This window comes from Oncorhynchus gorbuscha, unplaced genomic scaffold (assembly GCF_021184085.1).
Source record: "Oncorhynchus gorbuscha isolate QuinsamMale2020 ecotype Even-year unplaced genomic scaffold, OgorEven_v1.0 Un_scaffold_2627, whole genome shotgun sequence".
In the NCBI taxonomy this organism is placed as follows: Eukaryota; Metazoa; Chordata; class Actinopteri; order Salmoniformes; family Salmonidae; genus Oncorhynchus; species Oncorhynchus gorbuscha.
The window spans coordinates 58,599-70,854 of record NW_025747084.1 but is presented as its reverse complement, the minus strand read 5'-3'; the positions used below and the strand labels follow the sequence as shown (position 1 = coordinate 70,854).

At 45.2% G+C, this 12,256-nt stretch overlaps 1 protein-coding gene and 2 non-coding genes across 3 annotated transcripts; 2 read left to right on the top strand and 1 right to left on the bottom strand.

Annotated features, from left to right (window-relative positions):
* Window positions 1-7,516: 7,516 nt before the first annotated feature.
* On the bottom strand, window positions 7,517-9,191 carry LOC124026133 (E3 ubiquitin-protein ligase DTX4-like; the record flags this gene model as incomplete). Its single annotated transcript, XM_046339298.1, has 2 exons — window positions 9,006-9,191; window positions 7,517-7,729 (listed from the first exon to the last, which is right to left on the bottom strand). Coding segments are annotated over exons 1-2 (299 nt in total), but the record flags the coding sequence as incomplete, so codon positions are not given.
* A 1,922-nt stretch (window positions 9,192-11,113) lies between these two features.
* On the top strand, window positions 11,114-11,186 carry trnat-ugu. Its single transcript has one exon. It is a non-coding gene; the product is annotated as a tRNA-Thr (tRNA).
* Window positions 11,187-11,826: 640 nt separating this feature from the next.
* trnak-uuu lies at window positions 11,827-11,899 on the top strand. Its single transcript has one exon. It is a non-coding gene; the product is annotated as a tRNA-Lys (tRNA).
* The last annotated feature ends 357 nt before the right edge of the window (window positions 11,900-12,256 follow it).

Below are 12,256 nucleotides of genomic sequence, written 5' to 3'. Positions count from 1 at the left end.
TGTGTGTGTGTTCTAAGACCCTCGAGCTCCCTCCCAGCCCCCTCTGTGCTTTCCTATCCATAGCACCTATGCCTCCTGTCAGTCTCATCTGTGTGTTTAGCCGATCATCCACTCTCTGTCTATCTATGTCTATCTGTATGTTTGTCAGCCTGTCTGTATGTTGTCAGCCTATCTGTATGTTGTCAGCCTATCTGTATGTTGTCAACCTCTCTGCCTATCTGTATGTTGTCAGCCTCTCTGTCTATCTGTATGTTGTCAGCCCTCTCTGCCTATCTGTATGTTGTCAGCCTCTGCTATCTTGCTGTTGTCAGCCTCTGTCCCTTTATCTGTATGTTGTCAGCCTCTGCTGCCTATCTGTATGTTGTCAGCCTATCTGTATGTTGTCAGGCTCTCTGCCTTATCTGTATGTTGTCAGCCTCTCTGCCTATCATGTTGTCAGCCTATCTGTATATTTGTCAGCCTCTGCCTTATCTGTATGTTGTCAGCCTCTGCTGTCTATCTGTATATTTATCATTATCTGTATGTTGTCAACCTCTCTGCCTTATCTGTATGTTGTCAGCCTCTCTGCCTATCTGTATGTTGTCAGCCTATCTGTATGTTGTCAGCCTATCTGTATGTTGTCAGCCGCCTCTGCCTTATATGTATGTTGTCAGCCTCTCTGTCCATCTGTGGGCGTTGTCAACCTCTGCCTTATCTGTATGTTGTCAGCCTCTCTGCCTATCTGTATGTTGTCAGCCTGTCACATGTTTGTCAGCCTATCTGTATGTTGTCAACCCTCTCTGCCTTATATGTATGTTGTCAGCCTCTTGTCTATCTGTATGTTGTCAGCCTCTCTGCCTGTCTGTATGTTGTCAGCTATCTGTATGTTGTCAGCTCTCTGCTTATATGTATGTTTTGTCAGCCTCTCTGTCTATCTGTATGTTGTCAGCCTCTCTGCACCTTTATAGGTATGTTGTCAGCCTCTCTGCCTTATATGTATGTTGTCAGCCTACCATCTATCTGTATGTTGTCAGCCTCTGCCTTATATGTATGTTGTCAGCCTCTCTGCCTATCTGTATGTTGTCAGCCTCTCTGCCCTATCTGTATGTTGTCAGCCTCTCTGTCTATCTGTATGTTGTCAGCCTCTCTGCCCCAGTATGTATGTTGTCAACCTCTCTGTCTATCTGTGTTATCAGCTCTCTGCCTATCTGTATGTTGTCAGCCTCTCTGCCTATATGTATGCTGTCAACCCTCTGCCTATATGTATGTTGTCAGCCTCTCTGCCTTATATGTATGTTGTCAACCTCTCTGTCTATCTGCCTGTTGTCAGCCTCTCTGTCTATCTGTATGTTGTCAGCCTCTGGTTCTATCTGTATGTTGTCGGCTCTCTGCCTTATATGTATGTTGTCAGCCTCTCTGTCTATCTGTATGTTCCAGCCTCTCTGCCTATCTGCCTGTTGTCAGCCTCTCTGCCCTTATATGTATGTTGTCAGCCTCTCTGCCTTAGTATGTATGTTGTCAGCCTCTGCCTTATATGTGTTGTCAGCCTCTGCCTATATGTATGTTGTCAGCCTCTCTGCCTTATATGTTGTCAGCCTTCTCTGCTCATCTGTGTGTTGTCTAGCCTCTACACTATATATGTTGTCAGCCTCTCTGTCTATCTGTATGTTGTCAGCCTCTCTGCCTATCTGTATGTTGTCAGCCTCTGTCTATCTGTATATTTGTCAGCCTCTCTGCCTATCTGTATGTTGTCAGCCTCTCTGTCTATCTGTATGTTGTCAGCCTCTCTGCCTATCTGTATGTTGTCAGCCTCTCTGCCCTATCTGTATGTTGTCAGCCCCTCCTCTGTCTATCTGCCTGTTGTCAGCCTCTGCCTTGTCTGTGTGTTTGTCAGCCTCTCTGCCTTATATGTATGTTGTCAGCCTCTCTGCCTTATATGTATGTTGTCAGCCCTCTCTGCCTTATATGTATGTTGTCAGCCTCTCTGCCTTATATGTATGTTGTCAGCCTCTCTGCCTTATATGTATGTTGTCAGCTCTCTCTGCCTTATATGTATGTTGTCAGCCTCTCTGTCTATCTGCCTGTTGTCAGCCTCTCTGCCTTATATGTATGTTGTCAGCCTCTCTGCCTTATATGTATGTTGTCAACCTCTCTGCCTATCTGCCTATTTGTCAGCCTCTCTGCCTTATATGTATGTTGTCAGCCTCCTCTGCCTATCTGCCTGTTGTCAGCCTCTCTGTCTATCTGCCTGTTGCCAGCCTCTCTGCCTTATATGTATGTTGTCAGCCTCTGCCTTATATGTATGTTGTCAGCCCTCTGCCTTATATGTATGTTGTCAGCCTCTGCCTTATATGTTGTCCAGCCTCTCTGCCTTATATGTATGTTGTCAGCCTCTCTGCCTTATATGTATGTTGTCAGCCTCTCTGTCCCTATCTGCCTGTTGTCAGCCTCTCTGCCTTATATGTATGTTGTCAGCCTCTCTTGCCTATATGTATGTTGTCAGCCTCTCTGCCTTATCTGCCTGTTGTCAGCCTCTGCCTTATATGTATGTTGTCCAGCCCTCTGCCTATCTATCTGTTGTCAGCCTCTCTGTCTATCTATCTGTTGTCAACCTCTCTGCCTATCTGCCTGTTGTCAGCCTCTGCCTTATATGTATGTTGTCAGCCTCTCTGTCTATGTATATTTATCCCAGCCTCTCTGCCTTATATGTATGTTGTCAGCCTCTCTGCCTTTATGTATGTTGTCAACCTCTCTGTCTATCTGCCTGTTGTCAGCCTCTCTGCCTTATATGTATGTTGTCAGCCTCTCTGCCTTATATGTATGTTGTCAGCCTCTCTGTCTATCTGCCTGTTTGTGGCCTCTCTGCCTTATATGTATGTTGTCAGCCTCTGCCTTATATGTATGTTGTCAGCTCTGTCTATCTGCCTGTTGTCAGCCTCTCTGCCTTATATGCATGTTGTCAGCCTCTCTGCCTTATATGTATGTTGTCAGCCTCTCTGCCTATCTGTATGTTGTCAGCCTATCTGTATGTTGTCAGCCCTATCTGTATGTTGTCAGCCTCTCTGTATGTTGTCAGCCTCTCTGCCTTATCTGTATGTTGTCAGCCTCTCTGCTCTTATCTGCCTGTTGTCAGCCTATATGTATGTTGTCCCAGCCTCTCTGTCTATCTGTATGTTGTCAGCCTATCTGTATGTTGTCAGCCTATCTGTGTTGTCCAGCCTCTCTGCCTATCTGTATGTTGTCAGCCTCTCTGTCTATCTGTATGTTGTCAACCTCTCTGCCTATATGTATGTTGTCAGCCTATCTGTATGTTGTCAGCCCCTCTCTGCCTATCTGTTGTCAGCCCCTATCTGTATGTTGTCAGCCTCTCTGCCTATATGTATGTTGTCAGCCTCTCAGTTCTATCTGTATGTTGTCAGCCTATCTGTCTATCTGTATGTTGTCAGCCTCTCTGTCTATCTGTATGTTGTCAGCCTATCTGTATATTTGTCACCTCTCTGCCTTATATGTATATTTGTCAGCCTCTCTGCCTATCTGTATGTTGTCAGCCTCTGCCTTATATGTATGTTGTCAGCCTATCTGTATGTTGTCAAGCCCACTTGCATGTTGTCAGCCTCTGCCTATCTGTATGTTGTCAGCCTCTCTGCCTTATATGTATGTTGTCAGCCTATCTGTATGTTGTCAGCCTATCTGTATGTTGTCAGCCTATCCATATGTTGTCAGCCTATATGTATGTTGTCAGCCTCTCTGCCTTATATGTATGTTGTCAGCCTCTCTGCCTTATATGTGTTGTCAGCCTATCTGTATGTTGTCAGCCCTCTCTGCCTTATCTGTATGTTGTCAGCCTCTCTGCTCATCTGTATGTTTGTCAGCCTATCTGTATGTTGTCAGCCTATCTGTATGTTGTCAGCTCATCTGTATGTTGTCAGCCTATCTGTATGTTGTCAGCCCCTCTCTGCCCTATCTGTATGTTGTCAGCCTCTCTGCCTTATCTGTATGTTGTCAGCCCTATATGTATGTTGTCAGCCTCTGTCTATCTGTATGTTGTCAGCCTATCTGTATGTTGTCAGCCTCTCTGCCTTATATGTATGTTGTCAGCCTCTCTGTCTATCTGTATGTTGTCAGCCTCTGTCTATCTGTATGTTGTCAGCCTCTCTGCCTATCTGTATGTTGTCAGCCTCTCTGCCTATCTGTGTATGTTGTCAGCCTCTCTGCCTATCTGTATGTTGTCAGCCTCTGCCTATCTGTATGTTGTCAGCCTCTCTGCCTTATATGTATGTTGTCAGCCTATCTGCTTATGTTGCCAGCCCTATCTGTATGTTTACCGTCTCTGCCTTATATGTATGTTGTCAGCCTATCTGTATGTTGTCAGCCTATCTGTATGTTGTCAGCCTCTCTGTCTATCTGTATATTTGTCAACCTATCTGTATGTTGTCAACCTCTCTGCACCCCTATCTGTATGTTGTCACTCTCTCTGTCTATCTGCATGTTGTCAGCCTCTCTGCCTATCTATCTGTTGTCAGCCTCTCTGTCTATCTGTATGTTGTCAGCCTCTCTGTCTATCTGTATATTTGTCAACCCCTGTCTGTCTATCTGTATGTTGTCAGCCTCTCTGTCTGTCTATCTGTTGTCAGCCTCTCTTGTCTATCTGTATGTTGTCAGCCCTCTGTCTATCTGCCTGTTGTCAGCCTCTGTCTATCTGTATATTTGTCAGCCTCTCTGTCTATCTGTATGTTGTCAACCTCTCTGTCTATCTGTATGTTGTCAGCCTCTCTGTCTATCTGCCTGTTGTCAGCCTCTGTCCATCTGTTGTCAGCCTCTCTGTCTATCTGTATGTTGTCAGCCTCTGTCTATCTGTATGTTGTCAGCCTCTCTGTCTATCTGCCTGTTGTCAGCCTCTCTGTCTATCTGTATGTTTGTCAGCCTCTCTGTCTATCTGTATGTTGTCAGCCTCTCTGTCTATCTGCCTGTTGTCAGCCTCTCTGTCTATCTGTATGTTGTCAGCCTCTCTGTCTATCTGTATGTTGTCAGCCTCTCTGTCTATCTGTATGTTGTCAGCCTCTCTGTCTATCTGTATGTTGTCAGCCTCTCTGTCTATCTGTATGTTGTCAGCCTCTCTGTCTATCTGTATGTTGTCAGCCTCTCTGTCTATCTGTATGTTGTCAGCCTCTCTGTCTATCTGTATGTTGTCAGCCTCTCTGTCTATCTGCCTGTTGTCAGCAACAAAGTAATGGGAGTCTTTGACGGCATCACAGAAGCACCGCATCACACAGTGGTGGGAAAAGCCAGGACGCGGAGAGAGGAGAAACATGGTGAGGCTTAAAACGATCCCCACGGGGCGCAAAGCTCGTTTAGAGACTGCAACCTGCGGTGAGCTGCGAGCTTCTCTATTCTCATGCGGTCTGTCTCGAGCACCAACGTTGTGAGAGGATGTGGGAGGGAGAGGTGTCACAGTGTCATACAATCATCAGCTGTGGTGAATATCAGAGTGGAGCGACAAGGTAAAAGAGAGATGGTTCCGTCGTTACTGCTCTCTTTCTCGTCCTCTCTTTTGTCTTCATCTTCCACTTCGGTGAACTTAGAATTGTCGGTGCGCCCTCTACCCTGCGTGAATGTTCTAGGCCACAATAGAGGAACAAACATCTGTTCTCTCAACTTCAACAAAGAGAGAGAGATAGATGGGCTTCCCCTATTACCTCCTTCCATCTCCCTCTTTCTATCCCTCCTTCCATCTCCCTCTCTTTCTATCCCTCCTTCCATCCCCTCTCTTTCTATCCCTCCTTCCATCTCCTCTCTTTCTATCCCTCCTTCCATCCCCTCTCTTTCTATCCCTCCTTCCATCCCCCTCTCTTTCTATCCCTTCTTCCATCTCCCTCTCTTTCTATCCCTCCTTCCATCTCCCTCTCTTTCTATCCCTCCTTCCATCTCTCTTTCTATCCCTCCTTCCATCCCTCTTTCTATCCCTCCTTCCATCTCCCTCTCTTTCTATCCCTCCTTCCATCTCCCTCTCTTTCTATCCCTCCTTCCATCTCCCTCTCTCTATCCCTCCTTCCATCTCCCTCTCTTTCTATCCCTCCTTCCATCTCCCTCTTCTATCCCTCCTTCCATCTCCCCCTCTCTTTCTATCCTCCTTCCATCTCCCCTCTCTTTCTATCCCTCCTTCCATCTCCCCTCTTTCTATCCCTCCTTCCATCTCCCTCTTTCTATCCCTCCTTCCATCTCCCCTCTTTCTATCCCCCTCTCTTTCTATCCCTCCTTCCATCTCCCTCTCTTTCTATCCCTCCTTCCATCCCCCTCTCTTTCTATCCCTCCTTCCATCTCCCTCTCTTTCTATCCCTCCCTTCCATCTCCCTCTTTCTATCCCTCCTTCCATCTCCCTCTCTTTCTATCCCTCCTTCCATCCCCTCTCTTTCTATCCCTCCTTCCATCTCCTCTCTTTCTATCCCCCTCTCTTTCTATCCCTCCTTCCATCTCCCTCTCCCACGTCCCGAGCCTCTGTCACCACTGGCCCCTACAGATCTGGCCTATTGACAAAACTAAAGACAAGACTAAAGACATTAACAGGAGACAGTGTGGCTGAGACTATAGAGGAGGAGGAGGGGGCTACCGGAGGCGGATTCTCAGATTCTCTGCTGTTTAAGCCTTGAAATATCACATTCTCTCTGCTTTCCCCTTACACTCTGTATCTGTCACAAAGAGCACCCTATTCCCTTTGTAGTGCACTACTTTTGACTAAAACTAGTGCATTATGTAGGAAATAGGTGCCCTTTTCTCGGGCTCCCCTCTGCTTATCCCACCCAGTGTCAGTCCCCACACAGCAGCTGCGTGCGTTAGATTCGGGGACTACGGGGAAGAATGTCTCTCGTAAGAGAGGCCAAGGCTCTGTGAGGTACAGCTGTCGTAGGTCATCCCACTTTCACCCCATTCTATCTGACATGCAAGTGGAGGGTTTAACTCCGGGACCCAGTAGGAATATGGAACTGATTGTAATTCATTCTTAATTCTCATTCTATGACGGAATGGAACCAAGCTGTGAGCTTTAAGCTCCACCCCAGTGGTGAAGCAGTCTATTAGTTGAACCACATGCAAAACGAATAACGTGAAGTAAAAACCAGAACAGACTGATAACTGAGCCTAAGATGTTTAAAAATTGCCTATGTAGAAGTAAGAATACTGATAGGACTTTTGTCTATAACAATATATCCACTCTGGACAGACCGAGACACAGAGACACTCACTGGACATCACAGGAGGTTGGCGGGACCTTAATTGGGGAGAACTGGCTGGTGGTAATGACTGGAGCAGAATACGTGGAATGGTATCAAATACATCAAGCACGTGGTTTCCCGTCTCTCTTAAGACCATCCAGTTTTGATTTCTATGTGCCATATATTTTAAACTGTGCTGTTTCACAAACGTTCTCCACCTATATACATCCACGTGCCTTACACAAACAACACCAGGCGCGTAAAAACACCACATTGGCATCCCCACAACAACAACAGCCATTCCCACCTCTCAGCTCTCGTCTTCTTACCTGTGTCCTGCCTGAACTGGCATCGACTGCAGGTCTAGGATGTAGGGCGAGAGGCGGTTGTCGACTTGGCCTAGCACGACGCTCCCACCACGGGGATCGCTTCGTATCACCGCCTCGATGTGGTGGGAGACGGTCGGGCTGTAGGGCCGCCACCGCCCGTGTTCGTTGAGCCATTCCCACACGACCACAGCGGACGCATGGAGCATGGTGGCCCTGGAAAGAGAAGTGAGAAAATACTCCTCTGTTAGCAACCATTATTTTAAAAGAAGGCGCGACGTTGTGTTTACATCCGGAACCAGGCTAGACTTTTGTTCATTTAGATTTGGCTACAAAGTAGTAGAAACGAGGATCGATGTCTCATCACTGATTCCAACATCACTTGGCTCAATCTAGCCTACACGAAGTACCGTAGTTTCTAAGTTATATGGGCTTGAAGCTAGGTGATATCTACACACAAATACAGGTCTCCCTAAATGAACAAAGAGGATCTTACATTTAGTCATCCGGCGACGTCCTAATGTGAAGGAGCGCAGCATCTGGGCACAAACATCCGTGTCACTTTCATGGTCGAACACGGAGAAATCTGATTTTATACCCGGTTGTGATGCCTTCATGAACCGTGGACAGGCAAAGAAACGGAGAGAGTGCTCCTGTTATTCTCGTCGAAAGACTTGCTTTTCAGTCACGTTCTAGCATAAAGAAACTAAATGTGTCCGACTGATTCTTATAAATCCTTTGGCAGAGTCACTTGTTGCGCAAGTGGCGAGACCAAGCTACACTTCTTGAGTGGCGAGAGAAAGGAGCTCCGTTCCAGTCGTTGGGGCGTCGTGTGCTGAACTGTTCCAAACTGACATCCAACACCCCTCTCGTAATAGACCTACCTACCAATACCCGTAACTCCCGGATCGAGCTTTCACAAATCTTTGAAACCGGCTGGACAGGTATATGCTACGCAGAGAGAACGGATTGGGTGTACAGTTGCATTCAGTACAATACAATTTCATTCACTACCAGGCACAACATGTTTGTGGGCGATTACTCAGCTCTTTGTGATCATTGGCTAATCATCGCGTCATTTTCCCTAGAAACGGTACAGTCGGCCTATTGAACATGTTTATTACATATCATTACTGTAACTATGTATCGTCCCTCGGGTGCGAGATGGGCTACATTAGGCTACAAGTAAACCAATTGTGTCAATTACTGTACACAACTACCTAGGCTAAGCACAAGAAATAAACCATTCAATAGGAAAACTTTCCAGTATCTATATAGGTTTTTTATAGCCTCTCTATTGACTTGTCCAAGTTCAGAGAAAGGCGACTTGTTATGATAGAAGTGATTATGATGTATGGTGATCATGGAGCATTTGGAACGCATGTTTACGCACGGGCTAGTCCTTTTTTTATAAACACAATCAAAACGCAAACAACAAATGCAGCATTTTATTGGTATTTGAAAATCACATACCTATTCACTAGTTACTTACGTTCGTTGCGTTGGAGGCTTGGTTTTAGAAATGGGTTCAAAACCAAGACTAACTATCCGCCCGTCTTCCACACGCATGTTTCTCATTTACAATCCTCAAGTGGCTTTAGTGATGGAAAAAAATACGCCTTTTCATAAATCCATAAAATACAATTCAATTAAATTCCTGCGCGTATTTATTGGATATCGAATTCGAGTTCAGGGTGGAATTGATTCAGTTTTCCAGAGCAAATATTGGACATATTTGATGTCCTCTGGCTAACCATACGTATCCGTCTCTGTATTCGAAACTGAATATGTTCCATTCCGGAGGCTGGTACCTCCGTTCTATTTCTATACCACGCTCAAAGCCATAGGAGGCTGGTACCTCCGTTCTATTTCTATACCACGCCCAAAGCCATAGGAGGCTGGCGTTCTATTTCTATACCACGCCCAAAGCCATAGGAGGCTGGTACCTCCGTTCTATTTCTATACCACGCCCAAAGCCATAGGAGGCTGGTACCTCCGTTCTATTTCTATACCACGCCCAAAGCCATAGGAGGCTGGTACCTCCGTTCTATTTCTATACCACGCCCAACGCCATAGGAGGCTGGTACCTCCGTTCTATTTCTATACCACGCCCAAAGCCATAGGAGGCTGGTACCTCCGTTCTATTTCTATACCACGCCCAAAGCCATAGGAGGCTGGTACCTCCGTTCTATTTCTATACCACGCCCAAAGCCATAGGAGGCTGGTACCTCCGTTCTATTTCTATCCATAGGAGGCTGGTACCTCCGTTCTATTTCTATACCACGCCCAAAGCCATAGGAGGCTGGTACCTCCGTTCTATTTCTATACCACGACCCATAGGAGGCTGGTACCTCCGTTCTATTTCTATACCACGCCCAAAGCCATAGGAGGCTGGTACCTCCGTTCTATTTCTATACCACGCCCAAAGCCATAGGAGGCTGTCTATAGCAAGCCCGTCATGTGCATTGATTTCCCAAAGTAGTAGTACGCCACTGGTGCAGATCTGCCCTGAAGTTATCCCAAATTGTAAATGCATTGGCAAACACAAAAATAGCAAGGTGTATAGTGTTGCCTTACAGGCTATGCCAACTGCAGGTGTATTTATTTGTGTGTCCATTCTGTGTTATTTTACTTGTATATACAGTTGAAGTCAGAAGTTTACATACACCTTAGCCAAATACATTTTCACAATTCCTGACATTTAATCCGAGTAAAAATCCCCTGTTTTATGTCAGTTAGGATCACCACTTTATTTTAAGAATGTGAAAATGTCAGAATATTAGTAGAGATACTGATTTATTTAATCTTTTATTTCCTTCATCACATTCCCAGTGGGCCAGAAGTTTACATACACTCAATTAGTATTTGGTTGCCTTCAAATTGTTCAAAACTTGGGTCAAGCATTTTGGGTAGCCTTCTACAAGCTTCCCACAATAAGTTTGGTGAATTTTGGCCCATTCCTCCTGACAGAGCTGGTGTAACTGAGTCAGGTTTGTAGGCCTCCTTGCTCGCACATGCTTTTTCAGTTCTGCCCACACATTTTCTATAGGATTGAGGTCAGGGCTTTGTGATGGCCACACCAATACCTTGACTTTGTTGTCCTTTAGCCATTTTGCCACAACTTTGTAAGTATGCTTGGTGTCATTGTCCATTTGGAAGACTAATTTGCAATTATGTTGGGAACCAGTATACCACGGCTAAGGGCTGTATCCAGGCACTCCGCGTTGCGTTGTACATGGACAGCGGATTTTGGTCATATACCACACCCCCTCGGGGCCTTATTGCTTAATTATCCACTTGAGCGCAACACATGACAGGCTACAAACAACTCCTGAAAGGCTTGTTGACAAATGTCGTTCTTTGACGCCATCTAGTGGTTGAAGTTGAAAACACATTGCAAGTCAGAATGCAGGATATTGTTGTTGTCTTTATCGTGTTGATTTAAAATACTGATATAAGGATGTTTTACCAATAAAATTAAATCGATCAATTGAGGTCTTTGCAAGCAACCATATGGTTTCAGAATGCTAATAGAACTCTAATGAAAAACTATCTATGCCACAGTCAAAAACAGTCTGCGTTTCAGGCTCAACAGAACAGGGCTCCATAGCTCAGGGGTTAGAGCACTGGTCTTGTAAACCAGGGGTCGCGAGTTCAAATCTCGCTGGGGCCTGTATACTTTTTTTTTTCTTCCTTTAATCGGATCAACACGTCGGTCTTTCACGTCCTAAACTTGGACAAGACATTAAAATAACTGCCACGATGTCTCATTTTATTTTTGCTCACGTTAATGACGTTAATAAATGACGTATGTTGATCAGAGGAAAACAATGAATTGCCAATAAATGAAGATTAAAGGAACAACACAGAGGCTGACAATAGCTTTTCCGTGCACATTGACACTTACAAATGGCCAATGGTGTATCTTTGCATCGGTAGGGTATTATTATCAACACGTACACATTGCCAATAGTGTATCTTTGCGCCGGTACTAGGTTAGCCGACCACAGAAAGAAATGGAACACTAGCGAGCTATGATGTAGCTACAGTAACTAGATAAATTAACGTTAGTATAACCAAAGATACGATATTCACCTGTGGGTAAAACCAAAACTCTATTAATCTGTGTTATAAACGTTACGATGCTGCCTGCAATACCCTTACAGTAACGTTAGCTATGGGATTGAAAAGTGCCCCCCGAGCCCTTGAGCTGAGCAACACAGAAACAATAGTCGCTTTCCGAGCAAGTCGAGACGTGATCTACCCTACGACTTTTCAAAATCAAAATCTTTCCACTTTCTCTGCCAGTCAGAGCCCGGATAGCTCAGTCGGTAGAGCATCAGACTTTTAATCTGAGGGTCCAGGGTTCAAGTCCCTGTTCGGGCGGTGTTTTTTTTTTTCTTTTTACCGCTCTCGGTTGCCTTCTTCCTCATCTGCATAGACAGAACGAACGTTAACGAATATTATTATCGGCCTCGATAGCTTCTGTGACTGAGGTTAATTGGAATCATGTTGGGAAATACATGCTATAACGTTACATCTGGTGTTAGGCTTGTTAACTTTAGCTAGCTCGACAAACCCATCAAAACCATATTTTCAAGTAGAGAAGGACGCTTTTTAATACACAATACAAGTATGTGTGATATTTAACAATTTTTCAAATAAGTGAACTGAAATTAAGAAAGCCAACCACATTTTCCAACCGAGCTAGCGAACACGGTGCTCTCTAGTTAGCTAACGTTA